This window comes from Ceratotherium simum, chromosome 3 (genome assembly GCF_057802395.1).
Source record: "Ceratotherium simum simum isolate JZ-2026a chromosome 3, ASM5780239v1, whole genome shotgun sequence".
Taxonomy (NCBI): Eukaryota; Metazoa; Chordata; class Mammalia; order Perissodactyla; family Rhinocerotidae; genus Ceratotherium; species Ceratotherium simum.
Genome location: NC_141902.1, coordinates 24,358,257 through 24,377,651, shown reverse-complemented (window position 1 = coordinate 24,377,651; position 19,395 = coordinate 24,358,257). Strand labels below are relative to the sequence as shown.

At 52.7% G+C, this 19,395-nt stretch overlaps 2 protein-coding genes across 7 annotated transcripts in view; one reads left to right on the top strand and one right to left on the bottom strand.

The window, feature by feature from the left end:
- The window catches only part of ZFHX2 (zinc finger homeobox 2), a 30,555-nt gene extending 17,190 nt beyond the window's left edge, over positions 1-13,365 (bottom strand). The window contains exons 1-2 of one of the 2 annotated variants that reach the window (XM_087423357.1): positions 13,071-13,365; positions 12,391-12,428 (exon numbers count right to left, since the gene is read on the bottom strand). The gene's annotated coding sequence lies outside the window, so the exon portion shown is untranslated. The remainder of the gene's footprint in view (positions 1-12,390; positions 12,429-13,070) is intronic. The other variant, XM_004421209.3, reaches the window with a different exon arrangement.
- On the top strand, positions 2,885-19,354 carry THTPA (thiamine triphosphatase). Of its 5 annotated transcripts, none has more exons than XM_087423414.1 (4): positions 16,182-16,387; positions 16,715-16,812; positions 16,909-17,460; positions 18,589-19,354. In XM_087423414.1, the coding sequence occupies exons 1-4, from the start codon at positions 16,353-16,355 to the stop codon at positions 18,732-18,734; spliced, it is 831 nt and encodes a 276-aa protein (XP_087279540.1). In that variant the 5' UTR covers positions 16,182-16,352; the 3' UTR covers positions 18,735-19,354. The 5 variants fall into 5 exon arrangements, with proteins under 5 accessions (XP_087279568.1, XP_087279540.1, XP_087279542.1 ...); XM_087423416.1 differs by having other exon boundaries at positions 16,182-16,502; XM_087423442.1 differs by lacking the exons at positions 16,182-16,387; positions 16,715-16,812 and adding an exon at positions 2,885-2,986.
- The last annotated feature ends 41 nt before the right edge of the window (positions 19,355-19,395 follow it).

Sequence of the window (19,395 nt, the reverse complement as noted above, 5' to 3'; positions counted from 1 at the left end):
CAGCAGACCCCTAATGACTAAACCTTTAGTGCTCAGGCTAGAGTGCTTCCAGGAAGGGCTAGGGGTGTAGCCACTCCTTCCTTGGGCCACCTCTAACCCTCACCTTCAGATTCCAAGATTTGGAATGGGGCCTTGGTCTGGCTCTACCCAGCCTGCAGGCCCCCATCCCCACTTCCCTCCTCCTACTGGGGGGCTAGCCAGGCGTGAAGTCAGAGCCATTAAGGAGCTCCACGTGGGGCTGGATCAGCATGCTAATGAAAGTGCAAATCAGCACCTGGGCAAGGGGTGGAGGGGATTGGGGGGTGGCGTGTTGGAGAACCAAAAGGGAAGTAAAGGAATTAGATGGAGGGAGGGGTTATCCCAGATAACCAGAAAGCAGAAGCTCTGAAGTTGTGAGAGAAAGGTATTCCTCCTACAGAATCCTTGTGGGGGGAGAGGGATAAGTGTGCAGGTTTGTGAGGGTCTGACATTCTGTCATCCGCACAATGGGGGCCCACAGCTCTTTTACTGCCCCGCCTGGTGGGAAGAACTGAGGCCGGGCCAGAGGGCCAGAGGGGCCTCTCTGGGCCCTGTCGTTGAGGGCTGGGCCATGATGGAGGAAGACCTAAGCCCCAGATCCTCTCTCCAAAGCTTCTGCTACCCAGGACTGGAAAAAGACACAGCAGATTCCTAGCTAGACACCAAAGGGGCTTAGCTTTGGGCTAGCATGTGGGTGAGACCCAGGTCGCCGAGGGTAGGTCGGCAGCTGTTTAAAATTGCAAATCTCTTCCCCACTTCCCAACCCATCCCTCCTCCTCTTCAGGGAAGAATTTCAATTGCAAATTTATCTCTGCCTCAGTGCACGCCCCCCCAACTCCCCTCCCTTTCTTCTCTGTGCTTCTCCCATCACCCACTGTTTATTACAAACCTTTAACTGCAGCAATTATTTTTTCACTTTTTTTCCTCCTTCCATTTCCCTCCTCCTCAGTCTTTCCTTCCTTCCCTCTCTGAATCTGTGTCCCTTTCTTTGCCCTTCCTACCTTGAACTCCATTTTCATCTCTTTCTAGAGATGATGCAGAACCAGATGACCCACCTAAGTCATCCCCCACCTGCACCCCCAGGCCAGGAGTCTTGTCCGACCTCGGCCATTCCTCCTTTAGTTCCGGGCTGTCCTAAAGGGCATCTCTTCTCCCTCGGGGCACATCTTAGCAGTGGGGAAAGGGAGAAGGCGACCCCTCAAAGGTTCTTGCATTCCTGCCTCTGGTGGAGGGAAGGATTAAGGGGGTGGATCAGGTGGAGGTGGAGGGACAGTCAAAAGGAAAGACCCAGGTAGAGGCAAGGGCTGGGGGCCCATGAGGAGAGGGGTTAGGGGAGACAGCAGGCAGTGGCGGCGGGGTGATTAGAGTGAAGATTGATGTGAAGGGGCGCCACAGACGGCAGAGAGAGTCAATAAAACGAGAGGATCACATTAGAGGCGACAGAGAGAGAGCTTTAAATTACAAGGCTGCTGCCACCGAGGGGGAGGGCAGGAGGCAGGCCTGGAGCCACGGGAGGGTGGAGAGTTCTGAGGGTGTCGTCATCCCCGGAGATGAATCTTCCAGCTCCAAAATGGCCCTCAGTCTCCAGCACTCCCTTGCTGTCCCTTTGCTCCATCCTCCCTCCGTAATGCTTCCTTCCCTGACAAGGGTGAGGAGAGGAGAAAGGGGAAGATGGAGAGAAAGCGATGGAGAAACAGAAGAGATTTTTTTTTTGTATTGCCCTCTTCCTCCTTCCAGATTGGCCCTCTGGTTATCCTCAGGATGCGAAGGGAAGGACGGAAGTGCTACTTTCAAAGCTCAGCTAGGGAGTTGTTGCCCCACAAGCAAATATAATTGCTGAACTGTAAATATTCTTCCATGGGTGGTGAGAAGAAAGGCACCCCGTAAATAGCCGGACAAGAATTCTGACTTCTCGATATGCACTCCCTGTTCAGGGGGCAGATACACAGTATTTAGAACAGGAAGAAGCTATGTAGCCAGGAGGCTCTAAGACAGTAGGACTCAGAAAGCTACTGAGAAAGATGATATGAGACAGATGGAAAGGCTTGGACTTGAAGTTGTGGAAAGCTGAAAGGCGGGCTCTGTGACCACGGAGACAGGGAGAGCACAGGAAGACTTAACCAGCAGAGAATTACAGGAGCCAAAGGGGCAGGGCAAGGAAAGACCAAAGAAACGAGGCCCAAGGAAGGAGAGACTGCCCCGCGCCTGGAGGAGACAGCGTGTGGGTTCGATTGGCCGACAGGGCTGTAGGCAAAGCTGGCCAGGAGCGCTCCCTCAGGAGGGGACCTCCCCCCCACCAAGGGGAGGCCAGGACTCCTCCTCTGGCAACCAGAAGAGGAAAAGAAACACCACTGCTCCCTAGTGGTTACGGAGGGAACATCACCAAGGAGGGGACAGGCCTGACCGGGAACAGATTGGTTTTCTTCTCCTGGCTCCCCTCCTTAAAACAAAAAACAAACCCCCCCCTCCTTTCTTCAAACCCAGCCACAAGGCAAAGGCTCCTTTCCCAGCCAGGTCTGCCTGAGGGCACCAACACGTCTCCTTAAAGTTTGCATACAATGATTTTCAGATCAGAGCCTTCCAAACACTTTGCCTTTCACTTTTCCAATTGTTCCATCTATCCTCTTTCTCTTACTCAGAGCCAGTTTTCTGGACCTTTTCTTTTCTCTTCCCTCCCTCTAAAGTTCTTGCCAAGGGCACTGCTCTGTTCACACTCACTTTGCCCTTGTCTTTCTCCCCTTTCTGTCTCTACCTGTTGCTTTCAAGAGGAGGCAGCCATGGAGAGGAGGGGAGAAACAGGAAGAATGGAGTGTGTGCCTTGCATAAGGCGGATTGTTTGGTGTAAACAGCAAATAAACTCTAACTAAGATGAGCTTTATTTTTTAAGGCAGTGAAAGAACATGGGCTTTGGATTCATGCAGACCCAGGTTCGATCCTGGCTCCCCGACTCACCAGCTGTGCAACCTTGGTAAGTTACTTACAGAGTCTCAGTTTCCTTATCTGGGAAAATGGGAATAATGATACCTTCCTTACCAGGCTGTTGTGGAGTCCGGATGAAGTAACATGTGAAAAGTACATATACTGCATGTCCAATCAGGTTGGTTCTTTTCCTTCTCTCTTGGCTATCTCTTTCCACAGAGCAGAGCAAGGTGTTTGCAGGTAGCCTGACAACTTCCCTTCTGCCTTGCCTTTTCTCGACCAGGACTCATCCTCTAATCTCTGTCCTTTTCAACTGAGGGCAGATTCTTTGGTGGGCAGGATTTAAATCTAGTCTGCTCAGCCTCAGAGTTCATTTCTCACTTGGCCCTCTTGATTGCTGGGCCTAGAGACACCCCATTATCCCAGAGCAAAGACTGGAAGCTTTGCCCAGGCTCACACTTGGCCTGTACACAGAACAGCTAATACCTGGAGCAAAACTATGATAGCCTCTTTCTGTGTTTAAAACTATCACTGTCTCTGTTTCTAAATCTCACCTACTATATTTAAAAAGAAAGCAAAAAAGCTACTGCTATTCCTCCATTTTTTATTTTTTGTGAAGATCAGCCCTGAGCTAACATCCATGCCAATCCTCTTTTTTTTTGCTGAGGAAGACCGGCCCTGAGCTAACATCTATTGCCAGTCCTCCTCCTTTTTTTCCCTTTTTCTTCCCAAAGCCCCAGTAGATAGTTGTATGTCATAGTTGCACATCCTTCTAGTTGCTGTATGTGGGACACCGCCTCAGCATGGCCGGACAAGCGGTGTGTCGGTGTGTGCCTGGGATCCGAACCCGGGCCGCCAGTAGCAGAGCGCGCACACTTAACTGCTAAGCCACGGGGCCGGTCCACGCTATTCCTCCATTTTAATTCTACATAGCTCTCCTAGACCTCTCCCCACCCCCCTAAATATTTAGGGAGTGCTTACTGTGTGCAAAGTAAGTTTTGTCCAAAAGAGAGAAAATGAGAATGGCAGGGAATGAGATAGGCAGGAAAAGGAGTGTCATAGGGGGTAAAGAAAGAAGAGGAAGGAGGGAGGGAGAGGGAGGGGTAGGAAAGTGGAGGAGGGGATGCTGGATCCTGATCTGCATATGTAAATACTGAATCACATTGAGGCATCCCAGCTTTGGCATCAGATTGGGCAAGGGGCCTGTCCCCAGTGAGAAGGATGGAGCAGGAGGCTGTGTCTTACACCTTACAAGATGCTTAAGGTGGGCATGAGAGAACTGGGTGAGGTGAGGAGAAAGGAGAGGCTGAGAGGAAGAAGATGGGGGTGGGTAGGGAGGAGATGGGGATAAAAGGGAAGCTATGGACTAAAACCACAACCAGTGAGTTGAACATCCATCCACATTTGCATGGCTTTTTGAGGTGTGCTGCGGGGTGTCTGCTGCTGGAGGGGCAGGTGTCCCCGAGTGGAAAGGAGCCTCTTGCCCATGCATTTCCCTCAGTGACGCCACAAGTGTTAGAATGGCAGTGTGGAGTTGTGTGATCTTATAGTGCACGGGAGGGAGTCAGGCTTAGACAACCACACGAAGCCAGCTCTGAACCCTTCTATGTGAGAACTTAAAGGACAGGGAGTGTTCTGTGTCTGCCCTTGAATGCAGATTCAGAATCCTATCTGATCCTGGCATGGGGGGGCCTCTGTAGAAGACCTTTGATCTCCTGAGCTTGAAAGGAATAACATGCAATTCTTCTAGAATTATTTGGAAGGATATCACTGTAAGTGACTGTGTATATAAATAAATCCTTCTGGTTCTTTGATTCTAGATGAACCCTTGTGATGGTAATGACTCCATTTAGATACTAATCACAGCAACAACTGATAATAATAATAAAAATAACATCTTTGAATGTTTACCATGTGCTAGGCACTGCTGAGCCCTCTGCAAGCATCACATCACTTAATCCTCCACTACAATCTGATGAAATAGATACAGCTATTCATTCTCATTTTACAAATGTGGAGACAGACTTAGATGGGTTAAGTAATTTTTAGGGTCTCACACTTGAAAAGAAGTAGAGTCAAGATTGGACTCAGGTAGCCTGACCCCAGTGCTCTTCTCTTGGGTTAATTTGTAAGCTTCTGAACTCTGACTGGTATGCATTTAGAATGAGGTCTTTAAGTGTGCTCTGCTTTAAGTGTATTCTGCTCTTTGCGTGTTGCCTTGAGCATATGTGCTGTCATGCTCCTCACTGAGCTTGAAGGTGTTAGATGGCTGTCTCCCAGTTCATTTCTTATGGGCCAGAACGGGACCACTGCTTTGTGCAACTCCAGGAGGCGCCATTCACACGGCAGACTATGCAGGGGCCCTGGCCATTGTGTGTGTGTGTGTGTATGTGTGTGTGTGTGTGTGTGTGTGTGTGTTTGGGGGTGGGGGTGGGTGGAGATAGATATGGAAGTTTGAGTTATTTGACTGATATGTGTACTCATTTGTGATGTCTCTTAAATTTGAAAGTCTACACACGTGTATCCATAATAGCATATGAACTTCATCATACAAGCAGTATTGTATTTTTAAAAACTCACACTTTTTGGGGCCGGCCCAGTGGCGCAAGCGGTTAAGGACACGCGCTCTGCTGTGGCGGCCCGGAGTTCACTGGTTCGGAACCCCGGGCGCACACTGACACACTGCTTGGCAAGCCATGCTGTGGCGGCATGCCATATAAAGTGGAGGAAGATGGGCACGGATGTTAGCCCAGGGCCAGTCTTCCTCGGCAAAAAAAAAAAAAAAAAGGAGGATTGGCAGACGTTAGCACAGGGCTGATCTCCTCACACACACACAAAAAAAACAGAAAAACTCACACTTTAGAGTCAGACAGACCTGGAATCAAACTCTAGTTCTATTTCTTATTATGTAAATAACCTCGGGTGGGTTGCTTAATGCCTGTTTCTTCATATATATATATAGAGAATGGGGGGGCCGGCCCCATAGCTTAGCGGTTAAGTGCCCGTGCTCCGCTGCTGGCGCCCGGGGTTCGGATCCCGGGCGCGCACCGACGCACCGCTTCTCCGGCCATGCTGAGGCCACGTCCCACGTACAGCAACTAGAAGGATGTGCAGCTATGACATACAACTATCTACTGGGGCTTTGGGGGAAAAAATAAATAAAATAAAAATTAACAAAACAAAACAAAAAGAATGGGGAAGAGTTCCTCATGGAGTTGTGTCCATTGAGATTATTATTGAGACCTGCACTTTGTATGTGATCAATAAATGCAAAAGATAGTTATTCATCCACGTGCCTTATTTCCTAACTTGGGGTGTATGTTACTGCATTACACCCAGGGCCTGCCTGGGTGTAGCCCTGTCCCCGCACCTCTCAGGGGTTAGTGAAGGTGCCTGGCCTCCCCAGGCCCTGGGTTATCTCCGCGTGGGCCCTGGGCTGCCTGTTCGGCGGCGGGGGGTCCCTGGCGGGTGTGATGCCTCGTGCCTGTCTGTGCTTGGCCGGCGCGGGAGTGTTTGGGGTGGTGGTAATTACTGGGATGGCCCAGCCCTAATGAGTGTGATCTCGTTACACTCTCGCCGCCTCTAATGGAGCTAACCTCATTTCACAGCCATTAGAGATGGAGATGGGGCCCCGCCCACGGGCCCGCCAGCTGCAGCTCTCACAGCCCCGGCCACATTCTTCCCCTCCGGCTCACCATTTCCCCATTCCACCTCTCCTTCTCCCTCCTGGGCTTCTGCTCCTCCTTCCAGGCTTCCCTCTCCTGTCCCCATTGTTCTTTTCCCTTCCCGTCTTTCCACTCCGCTCTCTTCCCGCGTGTCCCTCCTCTCTCCTCTTCCCGGGCTCCTCGTCCCTCCACTCAGCCTCCCCCTTCCGTCCTCAGGTCTGTCTGTCCTCCACATCCCCACTTCCCCGGCTCTGCCCCCCCGCCCCTCCCCCGCCCTTCACTGCGGCTGTCCCTCCCCTCCCCCACGTTGCCCCGTCTGGCCAAAGGACAAATCTCAAGGGGAAACCAGCAAAGACAAACAAGGAGCAGTGACTTCATTATCGTCGTTAATTTGCCACTTCAGTTCCTCCCACAAGGGTCAAAGCCAGCGCGGCTTGAACTCAGGACTGACCGGGCGGCTGAGCGGCGGCCTGCCGGTGCCGCTTTCAGCGTCTCCCGCAGCCACTCTCCCTCCCTCCTCCTCACTGCCTTCATTTCCCCGCAGGGGGCCAGGCGCCGGGGGTTCTTCCATTTCTCTCGGCCCTCGCAGCCTGCCGCCCCCTTGTGGCCTTCTCTCCGGCTCTCTCCCGGCTGGAAGTCACATGGTTTCTACCTTTGACTCTCTCTCTGTCATACTCAGCCTGTCCCCCTTCTCCCTCTCCTCCCTGCCCCATCCATCCTGAACCTCTTTCTTGGCCTTCCCTCGTCTTCTTTCTTCCTAACGTCCAGCGCACTCATTTCCCTAAAGCACCAGGATTTAGCTCTAGGTTTGGAAACCACATAGCCTGAAAAAGCTGGAGAGGAGGGGAAGTAGGTGTCGGTGGCCCAGCAGGCCAGTGATGCAGAAAGTGGACATGGCTGGAGAGAAAGGAAGTCAAGTGCAATGGAGGCGACAGGCCGGAGTCAAGGGAAGCAGCAGAATGCAACTCAGACACACAGGGCCCCAGAGCAACAGCCTCCCCCAGACCAAAGGAAAAGGAGGACAGAGCCAGAGGCCTTGGGCTTGAGACCGAGGTGGGGGCCGGTCACAGACAAAACAAAGAATGAAATATTTGAGGATGGAAATGGCGTTTACGCCATTGGTTCCTCAGGGAAACACAATCTAACACTCCCGTCCCACTCTCTGCCCTCTTTCACTGAGAAGCCAAATGACTGGCAATTGACTCTTGACCTTTTGCCTAATCCCAGTCCCAGAGGGAGAGGTTGAGGGTAGTTGGCTGTGACTGGGGCACTAGGGAAATGTCCACACATGAGGTAAAAATTTCTGACCCACGCCCATCCTGTCGACTTCATGTCAACATGCTACCCAGGACCAGACACTGCATACGTACACCCTTCTCTCTGCACAGGGCTCTTGCTACTTAGCTCCTCCTAACTGCACAAGCCCCTTTCTGGCGGATGGCCCTGCTGTTGATTCCAAGGCTGGAACCTCAGCTTGAATGTAATCCCATATTCCTGCCCAAATAGAGGCGGCTCCTGTTCTCTCACTTGACTTTGAAAACAAATTCTTTGAGGGTTGCTGAGCTGTCTCGGGAGGAATTGGAAAAAGATGTCTTCCTCCAGGTGTATGCAGCCCGCACACCAGTGGTACAGCTTGGTGACAGGAAAGCAGGTGGATCTCAGCCCTGTCACCCCTTAATTGGGCACTCTGAACAACTGTACACAGAGGCCCTGGTCTCTGGACTAGTTCCTACATGAGGGGGACACTGAGAGCCAGTGGGATTACCTCAGGGTGCACCTCTAAATCTTTCACCCCTCTCTCATCTCCACCTGGGGTGGAGGAGGGTGGGCAGGCAGTCCCGTGGGGCTTTCCCTAGAGAGGCAAGGGGCTCTGGGAAAGTGAGTGGGGGGATGACTGAGAAGCCAGAGAAGAAAGATGGAAAAATCAATGAAATGAGTTTCTAACGGTGAGGTAAAGGATCGCCGTGTCGACAGCCTGTCGCCTGCTGCAAAATATGAGCTGCCCAAGTCCATGGCGGCGGCTGACAGTGCATCCAGCCGCCACTGTCCTCCCTGCAGGCCCCCCCCCCCACCACCAGCCCCTTCTCTGGCGGCCCTGGCCTTTCTTATTATAGCCAGACTCTCCCCCAGGGCTCCCAGCTCCCTCACTCTCTTGCAGATCTTTCCCAGAGTCCTCAACCCATTCTGGGTGCATCTTTCTTCTCTATGGCTTCTGTGTATTTAGACCTCTCTCTCTGCAGATTTCACTTGTGGTGAGCTCTGCGTCTCTTGCCTCCCCCCTTCTCCTAGATACCTCTGGACTCACTCAACAACAGGCAGTCAGACATCAAGGCCATCCCTCACACGGTTCCTTACATCCAGGTCTGTGCCTCCTGCCTTTGGCCCACGTGGCCAGCGCTGACCTCCTTGTAATTGCCTGGACGGGGACAGAGTGTTTAGGATGGGCCTGGTATTGATTTGTCAACTCTTTATCTGTGTATATATATATGGGTATGACTGATTCGACTGTGGTTTCATGATTGGGAATGGGGTGAGGTGGGGATGCTACTTCCAATTCAAATCTGCTGATTCTGTCTTTGGAAACAACTCGCAACCTTTTCTGGAAACCGCCTCCTTTCTTTACCCTCCTCCACATCTTCCTCTTGGGGTCCTAAGACTGTTCATTCATGTTTTCCTCCCATTATCTCTACAAAGACTCCCCAGATCAGCCCCTAGAGTCAGCCCTGGCTACCTCCAAGTGTGCCCCAACCCAGTCTCTCCTCCTCCCCTCAGATCTTGCAGGTGCTCAATTAACGCCCCTCCAGCCCTTTGCCCCAGTTTCTGATTTCCCAGCTTGCTCATTTATGCAGACTTAGGGCTGAGGGCTGGCGTGAGAGGAAGGTGGGCAACTCTTTTCCTCAGCCTCTCCCTATTAACTCAACATGTGATCCATAGATATTTACTAAGCATCTTCCGTGTGACAGACACCGTGCTCTGTGCTGGCAAACAATCAGAAGCTAGAGGGACGCAGCCCCTGCTCATATGGCCATCATGACTAACCCTGGGTCTCTCACCTGACAGCTTCCTCTCTCCGACTCAGAGTCCCTTTCATTCCCCTTCCTCTACAGCCAAATTCTGCAGTGCCCTCTGCCACTGGCATTTCATGCCTTCTCTTTTCTTTATCACTTGACACTCACACACAGCTCTGATCCCCTCTCCTGCATTCTCAGCTTCAGTCTCCATTCCTAAACCCAAAGCCAGGTTCATTTTATATTTTTGATAACTCTCCTCCCTGTTCACAAAGCCCTTCTTTCACATTCTGTAACTGCCATTTCCAGTTCTCTTCCTTCTTTGCCTGCCTTTCAGTCCTACCATCCTGTCCTCAATGCCCCCGGCTCCCCAGGTCCCTTCCTCTTGCTCCTGCAGGCCCTAGTGATCCTCAGGCACTCACAAACAAGACCTCACTCTGAGCTAAGAACAGCTCCAGGGAGGGAAGGTCAGGCTCCCAGACCCAGGAATCCTACAGATTTGACCCAGGCCGTGGCCCCATATATTCACAGCTCCCCAGCAAGGCAGCAAGTTGTTCCTCTCTGGTCTCAAGGTAACACCAGCTGCTCTGACATCATGGAGGGAGGAACCCTGTCAGGTTGCCAAGGCAACACCAGCAATTTATGACATCAGAGGCTTGAGGTTTTTGGTTCTCAGGGGGTTAGAAAGATTCAAGTTCCTGACAGCTAAAGTAAATGGGAATTCTACTTTTTTCATCTCTTTGCTCACGTCCCTCTGGCTTGGGAATGAAATGCAAAGGCCTTTGGCAGGGTAGAGAGTGATGTGGCCAATGGAATGAATGCTTGTGAGCTTCTCTCCCTCTCTCTCCATCAGATATCTCTGTGCTTTCCCTCTCCTTTGGCATCTCTCTCTTTTGGGGCTTCGCCCAGTGGTATTTCTGCTATGCCTTTTTTCCAAATCGCCCCTCCTGCGGCGCTCTCTTTGCATCTGTCACGCTGTGTCCTTCTCACACCAGAGGCATTTGTTTCCTTTGATACCCGTTCTCTCCTCTCTCCCCCCACCAAGCTCTGTGCGGCTCTGATCTGCTCCAGCACTCCTCTGTGTGCCTTCCATTTACCTGCTTTGTACCACACTCTTTCCTCCCCATCTTAGTCTTCAATTCCTCCCTTCCCCCACTTTACCATTGTATTCATTTCATATTGCTTTTTCTGTTGACCTCCTCTTTAGGAATATTCTATAATCTCTCTTTCCTTTTGTATCGCTATTAACTCGTGTTTCATTTCATTCTCCCAATTTTTCATTAATCACCCTTGGTTCCTCCCCTGCCCCTCATTCCACATGGATTTTCCTCCCTTCCTTTGCACGTTGCTCACGTCATGCATTTCTCTACCCCATGCATTTATTGCACCTGGCCTCTCCTTTCTTTCTGTAACTCTGTTCACCTCTGAAATCTTCCATTTTCTGCCCCTATCTAGCTCCTCCTTTAACCCTTCCAAGCCCCTGAGGTCTGGAAAAACAATGATGGCCTTAAAACAAGGTAAACTCTCCAGACTCTTTATCCACCTTTCCCATTCTTTAGGCTGAGTGGACCTGGCCCCTTGCGTAAGATAGATAGCTTCTGTCACACTAATGAAAGCTGCCTGGTAAAGAATCATGCTGAATCCAAATATGATAATAGCAGGGGCCCAGGAAGAAGATAAACTAGAAAGTGAAAAGCCACTGATACTTAGAATGAACTGAAGGATGAGGGACAACCAAGCAGGGTGGAGCTCAGAGACCTAGAGAATGTCCCCTTGCAAAATCAAAGTTGACAGTTAACGGACATAATGGCCCTGACTGATGAAGGGGTTATATGCCCCTGGAAGCCCATTAAATTGATTTCTTGGCCTGTTTATGGGCCTTCACAAACCATCCTCCCCACCTCTCCCAGCCCCTTCCTCTCCGGTACCTTCTGCGCTGGGGTTAAAATACTGAGTGAGAGGATACTGGATAAACAGAACTTAGGGTGACCAAGGAGAAAATGTAGAAAGAGAGAAGATTATGGGAACAAAGGTGAGAATAGGCAAAGGAGATGATGGGAGAGAGGGATGGAAAAAAAGGGGAGAAGCAAAATGGGGAAACGAAAAAATATACAATGGTAAAGTGAGGGAAAGGAGGAAGATCCAGTCAGCAAGGAAGAGGTTTGTGGTGGGAAGCTCCTAGAGAGGCAGATAACACAGGAGACCAGAGGTAAGGTCCTGATGGGGGAGACAGGCACATGGCAAAGGGGACAGTGCACAGTGCTAGGAAGTTCCAAAGCTTCCCAGGCGAAGGTGGACGAGGAGTCTGTCCTGGCCGTGATGAAAGGGCAGTGGAGTCCTCGGGGGGAGACACATCTGCTCCATCCCTGGATTCTTCCAGGCTCCTGACCAGTGACTACTACAATCATGACTGATAAGCAAACTCCAAAGTAGCTGCAAAGGCCAGAGATATCCATACAGACCCTGAAGGAGAGGGCATGGAGTCCTAGTCAGGCAGCCAAGGCATGACAGATAATGACAGGGACACACAGGGAGAGGATCACTCGGACAGGAAGAGTCGCATGTGGAGACAGTGACACAGAGACCCGGAGATGGATGGGTGGGGAGAATGAACGAGGTGAAGAATGGCAAAATCAAGAGGCAGGGGACACATGGTCAGAGATCAGCGGGGCTACAGGCGCGGAGAGACGCGTGGTTGAGTGCTCAGAAATGATAGGGCTACTCAGAGAGAGGGGCACACAGAGCAGATGGAGAGTTGGGGGCCAGGAGAGACACTTCACCTTGCATGGAGCAGTGGCCTCCCCTCACCTACTCGCACCTTTCCAAAAAAAAAAAAAAAAAAAAAAACAAGCTCAACTTAAGGCAAAAACGAAGATCGAAGATTAAGGGTATCCACATTCCCTCCCACCCACCCCCACCCCCAGCGCGCTACCCCATCCATCAGCCCGCTCGCCTGCCGCGGTTCCTCTCCCATCCCGCGGCCGGCGGGGGGTCGCCGAGACCCAGGCCCCCTCCGGGCTGACAGCTCCGAGCCCCCGCACTCACCCGGCCTCCCCTTCCCTCCGGGACCCCCGCTCCCCGCACAGCTCGGCGCGGTCCCGCTAGGCTCTCGTTACCCTCCGCCTGTCCGGCTGGCTCCTGGTCCAGCCTCGATGCCTTTCCCTTCCCCGTCTCTTCCTCCACCCCCGCACCTCTGTCTTCCCCCATCCTCGCTCGCACGCCCTCTCCCTCCCACACCCCTACCCCTCCTTCGTCTCAGGCTCCCGGTCTGTCTGTCCGTCGGTCCGTGTCCCCTCCCCCAGCCCCTTGCTGTCCCTCTCCGTGCCCTCCAGCGGCAGTCTCCGAGCGCCTCCTCTCCCCTCCGTCTCAAGCTTCCAAAGAGCAAGGAAGGGAAGAAGAGAGAGAGGGAGAGGAGAAAAAAAAAAACCAACCCAGCAGCATCGGAAATCGATGCACTTACACCTCAGCTGGAAGCAGGGACGGGAGTCGAACCGCGGCCGCCGAGCAGCGCGAGGCGGGGAGGGGAGGGGGCGGCTCTTGGAAGGGACTTCTCCGATGTGTTGATTCCTTTTTTTCCCCTCCTCCTCCCTCCCTCCAGCGCTCACTCCGGGGCGTCGGGGACGGAGATGGAAAAAATAAATAAATAAATTCACGGCGGTGAGGGAAGTGAAGGAAAATAATCAATGCTATTTGGCTGCGGCTGAAGTGTTTTCCCGGCTTCGTGAGGGGGTTTCCATTGATTCACCCTGGGCACTCGCTCGCTCCCTGCCTCCTCCTCCACCTCCTCGCCCTCCTCCTCCTCCTCCTTGCCCTCACTCCTCCGCCTCATTCACTGGCTGGAGCCGAGGCGTCCCACACAATGGAATAATCAATACCCAGGCGCCCGGGGCGGCCCCACTGAGCAGGTGCAGCGGCCCGCCCGCCGCGGTGGATGCCGGGAGTTGTAGTCCCTCCGCCCCCACCCGCCCCCGAGCGCCGTTTCTGCGCGCCTCGCTGGACCGTGGGCGGGCCGGCTACCCGCGCGACTCTGGCGCCAGGTCCAAGCTGGTGCCTGCGAAGAGGACAAGCTCCTTTAAGCTCTTTCCCATCTTCTTCTCTTCCTTCTGTTTACAAAAACCATATATGTGTTTTGCTGTTTTGTTTTAAATCAGCTCTAGAGCAAGCCCTGGCTTCTCCCAGCTTCCCAGAACCGCCCAAGGCCTCTGTCTCTTTTTTCACCTGCTTCTTCCCGCCTTATTAGTCCCCATCCCTTCCAGTTGGGTACTAGAACTTTCTCTTCCACAGCAGTTATTCAGAAGTCTCTGAGAGCTTCTGTCTCTTCCAAGCAGTCACATAGTTCCCAGAGTTGGGTAGGGGGAGGGGAGGTTCTGGCTCCTTGTCCTCATCTTCAGTTTATCAGCTCATAAACTCTCCTATATTCTAATGACAATAATTGCTAAGATTTATTTTTTTATTTTTATTTTTTTTAAAGATTTTATTTATTTATTTTTTCTCCCCAAAGCCCCAGTAGATAGTTGTATGTCATAGCTGCACATCCTTCTAGTTGCTGTATGTGGGACGCGGCCTCAGCATGGCCGGAGAAGCAGCGCGTCCGTGCGAGCCCGGGATCCGAACCTGGGTCGCCAGCAGTGGAGCGCGCTCACTTAACCACCAAGCCACGGGGCCGGCCCATTGCTAAGATTTATTGATGGGGCTGGCCCGGTGGCACAAGCGGTTAAGTGCGCGCGCTCCACTGCAGCGGCCCGGGGTTCACCAGCTCGGATCCCAGGCGCACACTGATGCACCGCTTGGCAAGCCGTGCTGTGGCAGCATCCCATATAAAGTGGAGGAAGATGGGCACAGAGGTTAGCCCGGGACCAGTCTTCCTCAGCGAAAAAAGAGGAGGATTGGCAGATGTTAGCACAGGGCTGATCTTCATCACAAAAAAAAAAAAATTTTATTGAGTGCACAGGGACAGTTTCAAGCACTTTTATATATATTATTTCATCCTCACAAGTAGTCCCAGTTTACAGTTGCGGAAACCAGGGCACAAACGAGTTAATTAACTGACGCAAGGACACACAGCCAACAAGTGACAGTGCCAGGATTCAAACCTCAATGGTCTGCCTCCAGAGCCCACACTAGCTGCTATAGCCTACCAAACAAAACAAAACAAAACTCTGGAGTACTCGGGAAAGGGAAAGAAACTAACATTTTGAATTTCTATCATGTGACAGTTTGTCAGTGAATCCTCACACATACCTGTGTGAAGCAGCCCACATATTACCAATGAGAAAACAGGCTTAGGGAGGCAGAGCAGCCTGCCCAAAGCCAAACACCTAGAAAGTGAAGCTGGGAGTCAACTCAGATCTGTCTGTCAACCCAGTCTGATCTTTCCTTTCTGTCAAGCTGCTGCCTCTGCCCCACTGGGTTGGACCCAATAACTCAGGGAAGAGATTAGTCTTCTTCCCCCAGGGAACAAAGCTGAAAAGCAAAGGATGGATGAAAAGCAGACCAGAGGAGTTAGGGGGCGGGGTGCCGTCCACTCTGTGCCTATTCGTCAGGGGGTTGGGGGGAGGGATGCATCCAAGACATCCCAAGTTCAAGATGCCTTGTCTGTAAGCCAGTGTCCTCCCACCGTACTTCCCCGGGGTCACGTGTTTCCAGAAACATACTGGGGAGAGGACTGGTGTTGAGAACCTGGCCCTTCTCACCCATCATAGAAGGGGACCCAGGAGTTGACATGAGTCATTTCTCCTCAGCAAGCTACCTCATCCGGAGGGTCAGACATACTGTTGACGTCTCCAGATAACCGCAGTCCTCAGAGGGAGTAAGGAGAAGCAGCCTTCTCTATTTTGTCTCCCAGAGCAGTCAAACGGCCACCCCCATGTCTTCCTGTATTCTAAATGAACACGAGTATTTCTCCTACTGCAGACGAAGCCTGCTCAGGGGCCACTGGAAACTCAGTAACAAATTCCTCCGTCTGGCACTCAAGGCCTTTTCCAACCTGCTCCTCAACTGTATTTCTAGCTTCATCTCCTTCTGCTTACACACTGGCCAGGTGCTCTCTAGCTTCTGGGCTTTTGCTCATGCTGTTTGCCTCCATCTGGGTTTCCAGCTGCTGAAATCCTATCATGTCCTTAGTTCCATCCAAAATATCACTTCCTCGAACTCCGACAAAAAGTTTCCCACCCACCCTTATCCTGGACATTTATGCCAGAATGTATTATCCCGGCTAAAACTCCAGAGTAGCTAAACTCGTCTTAAGTTATCCTGTTTTTCAGCCCATTGCCACTGGCCTGCCCTTAGTGGGCCACCACAGTAGTCAATAAATACCTGCTGGACAGTGTCTGAGTGAGTGGCTTATATTCCAGGCCCACCTGCCTACGGAATGAGGGGGCTGGAGATAGAGATGGGCCTTAGCTTCTTCCACCCGACTGTCCCCGCTGCCCCCCTCAACTTTAGGTAGAGTCCCTCAGGAACTAATCGCAGCTTTCCTGTCACCATAGCGACAAGTGGGGAGAGAAAGCAAATTCTCCCTTTGGAACTACATCTCCCATCATGCACCCGGGCCCCAGGGTGCCGGGCTCAACCTGAGGCCTGAGACCCGGGCCGACCCCCGGGAGTCGGGAGCGGTCGAGTTGAGAAGAAGAGCGTAGGGAGACGACCTCGCTCCCGGCCTACCGCGGAGGTCGCGGCTCCTATAGCCTAGCAGGCCTCCTGGGTCTCGGCCTGTCCTGGGCACCGCCACATCGGGCCTAATATGGCGGCTCGTGCTGGGACCGGCCGGGTGCGCAGGTAGCCGGGCCGAGGTTGGGGCCAACGACTGCTCCCGGCATTCCTCGCGGGCGGGGCGTGGGCTCCCTTCCCCCATTCTCCAGGTCCCGCGAGAGGGAGACCCTCGGGCTTTGAGGTGAGACCCGAGGCTCCACTGGCCCGTGCTGTGGCGGGGAAGGGCGGGGTCACCCCGGGTAGTGAGCCACCGGCCTCCTCCGGGGTAGCAAGGTGTGGAGGAGGAGCATTGAAAGGAGGACACCCGCTCCACGGCCTGCTTGATAAGGAGCCCTTTGGATTGAGGACATTGTCAGCAGTGGAAGGGATTTAATTGGAGACCTGTCACTGTAGCAGAGCCTTCAAACATCACAGACGGGGCCATCCATCAACGAGGCAGGGAGAAAGGGCTGTAGCCCCAACAGAGAGCTCTGTGACAATGTGTGTGCCTCGTAAGTTCTTCCAGGGGGGTCTCTGCTGAGCTGTCGCCCTGCAAGGCTGAACACCCTTGGGAGCTCAGCAAATGTTTGTTAATTGACTGATTGCAGGTAGCATGGCCCAGGGCGTGATTGAGGTAGAGCGAAAGTTCGTTCCCGGGCCTGGCACAGAGGAGCGGCTGCAGGAGTTGGGGGGCACCCTGGAGCACCGGGTCACCTTCCGAGACAGCTACTATGACACCCGGGAACTGAGCCTCATGCAGGCTGACCACTGGCTGCGACAACGAGAGGGTAGTGGATGGGAGCTCAAGTGTCCTGGAGCAGCAGATGTCTCAGGACCCCACACTAAGTATGTGGAACTCACGGCTGAGCCTGCAATTGTGGCCCAGCTCTCTGAGGTGCTGGGGAAAGAGGTCCTGGGGGCTGGAGGTGTGGCTGCTGTGCTGGGCCCACTGGGGCTGCAGGAAGTAGCCAGTTTTGTGACTAAGCGTAGTGCCTGGAAGCTGGTGCTATCCGGAGCTGATGAAGAAGAGCCGCCGCTCCGGGTGGACCTGGATACAGCCGACTTTGGCTACGCTGTGGGTGAGGTAGAGGCCCTGGTGCACGAGGAAGCTGAAGTCACAGCTGCCCTAGAGAAGATCCACAGCCTCAGCAGCATGCTTGGTGAGGGAGCCAGGACCTTCTGTGCTGTCCCTGCTTTCCACCTTCCTCTTCTGGATGGACCTACTGGGTCAATTAGTGGGGGAGGGTCTCAGGTTTATTTCTGTAACTGGAGTCATTAGCAGTTTTCTAGAGGACCTAGTTTGCTTAGGGCTCTGTCAAATCTGGTTCCCTCTTTTACAGTAGCTGTCTAACCTGGATTTAATCCTTCCATGTGTCTCTATCCCAGTCATTCTGTCTCACTTAGTTGCATACCTCTATCCACTCCAAGTTCCCTTCAGTTCCATTTGTCAGTTCTCTGCTTCAGTCCTTCAATCCATCCTGCTTTCCCCCAACTCGTATCCTCTCATTTTTACAACTACCTAGATCCTCATTTAATTTGTCCTGGTAGCTTTGAGTAGAAGGCAAGAACATTGTATTTATGTGACACAGTGGGGCAAACGTTGGCAGATTTTTCTGTTTCCAGGCTTAGCTCCCTTGCAGACAGTTCATCCACACAGGTATGGGGTTGTGCATCCCCTGGGTCCTTGCAGCCCTGGAATGCTGCTCTCGCCTCCTCAGCAAACGTACACTGAGTTCCCAGCTATATGCTCAGCGTGCTGCCAGGCACAAACAATAAGACACTGGCTTGTCGTGGCTCCATGCCACAGAGAGGCTGGAATTCTGTGTGAATCTCACCCCATGGCTGTAGCTGCTTCTCTCCTCTTTCTCCATCCCTAGGTTTCTCTCTCTGTGTGCATCTCTGCACGTGCTTCATTACCAAACTAATGAGCTCTGGCCTGCCTAGATGGACTTTAATCTTGATTGTGGGCAGAAGCAATAACTGAAATGAGTTGATATTGAGGCACCCTCTGTCTTCATGGTGCCTGAGTGCCTCTTCACCATTTCTCCTTGCTGGAGGAGAGGCTCATGCTTGGCTTCCCAGCTGCACTCTTGCCTGAAATGGCCCTTTTAGGCCCCACTTCCACAGCCCAGGAAGGGAGTGGCCAGGTGGGTTACAGAAGCTGGGTGGATGCCGTTCAGGATCTCAGTGCTGCCTTGGAAACCACTTTGGGGTCCTGGCTGGGTAGGCAGGGAGCAGAGTCACAGCATTGCAGTTCTGACTGCTTCTCATTCTCCTCTTGCCTGCAGGTGTGCCAGCACAGGAGTCGGCACCTGCAAAGCTGATAGTGTACCTACAGCGCTTCCGGCCTCAGGACTATCAGCGCCTGCTCAAAGCGAATAGCTTCAGAGAGAAGCCACAGGGGACTGAAGATCCTGACAGTAGCCTGGGCTAGGGTGTCACTGCCTCCACGGGGAAGGGGAAGAGAGCTCTGGGCCCAACAGGTTCACTCCTGGGCTGTGCCTCTTCCCCCGCTTCCCTTCCCACAGTGACTCCTCTCTCCAGCTCTGCCTGTTCTTCACCCTACCCTCGGCTCTCCTTCCTCGAGCCCTCCCCGGCTGCCTCCTCTCCCTCATCCGTCAGATGCAATCTGTGGGCCACCCCTCTCCCCTGGCCGCTAAGCAGTCTCCATTGATTTCCGCTCGTGTTTATAGGATTTCCACTTAGCCGTGATCAGTAGTTAAGCACAGGAAAATCCCTTGCCACCTCCTCCCCCCTTGGTCGATGCCATTGATTCTGCCAGCGGCTCCTAAACCGCCTTACAGCTGAGTTAGAGATGAGGGAAGGCAGCAGGGATTTCCCGCCTTGGTGGGTGGGGAACAGCAGCAGGTTGGGAAAATGGGTGGGAATCCCTGTTAGAAATCTGGAAATTCTGGTTTGATTTTGCCACTGTGCCCTGCTGTGGCCCAAAGGGTAGAGTGCCTCCTGTGGAAGTTTAGGGGCAAATTTGCTCCCTAACCTGGAGAGGGGTAGAAAGAAAACCCTCCTTTGTTGAAACAGGCTTCTAAGGCACAAGGGAAGAGACATACTTCCTGTGTAAGAAGGCTCTTGCCTTG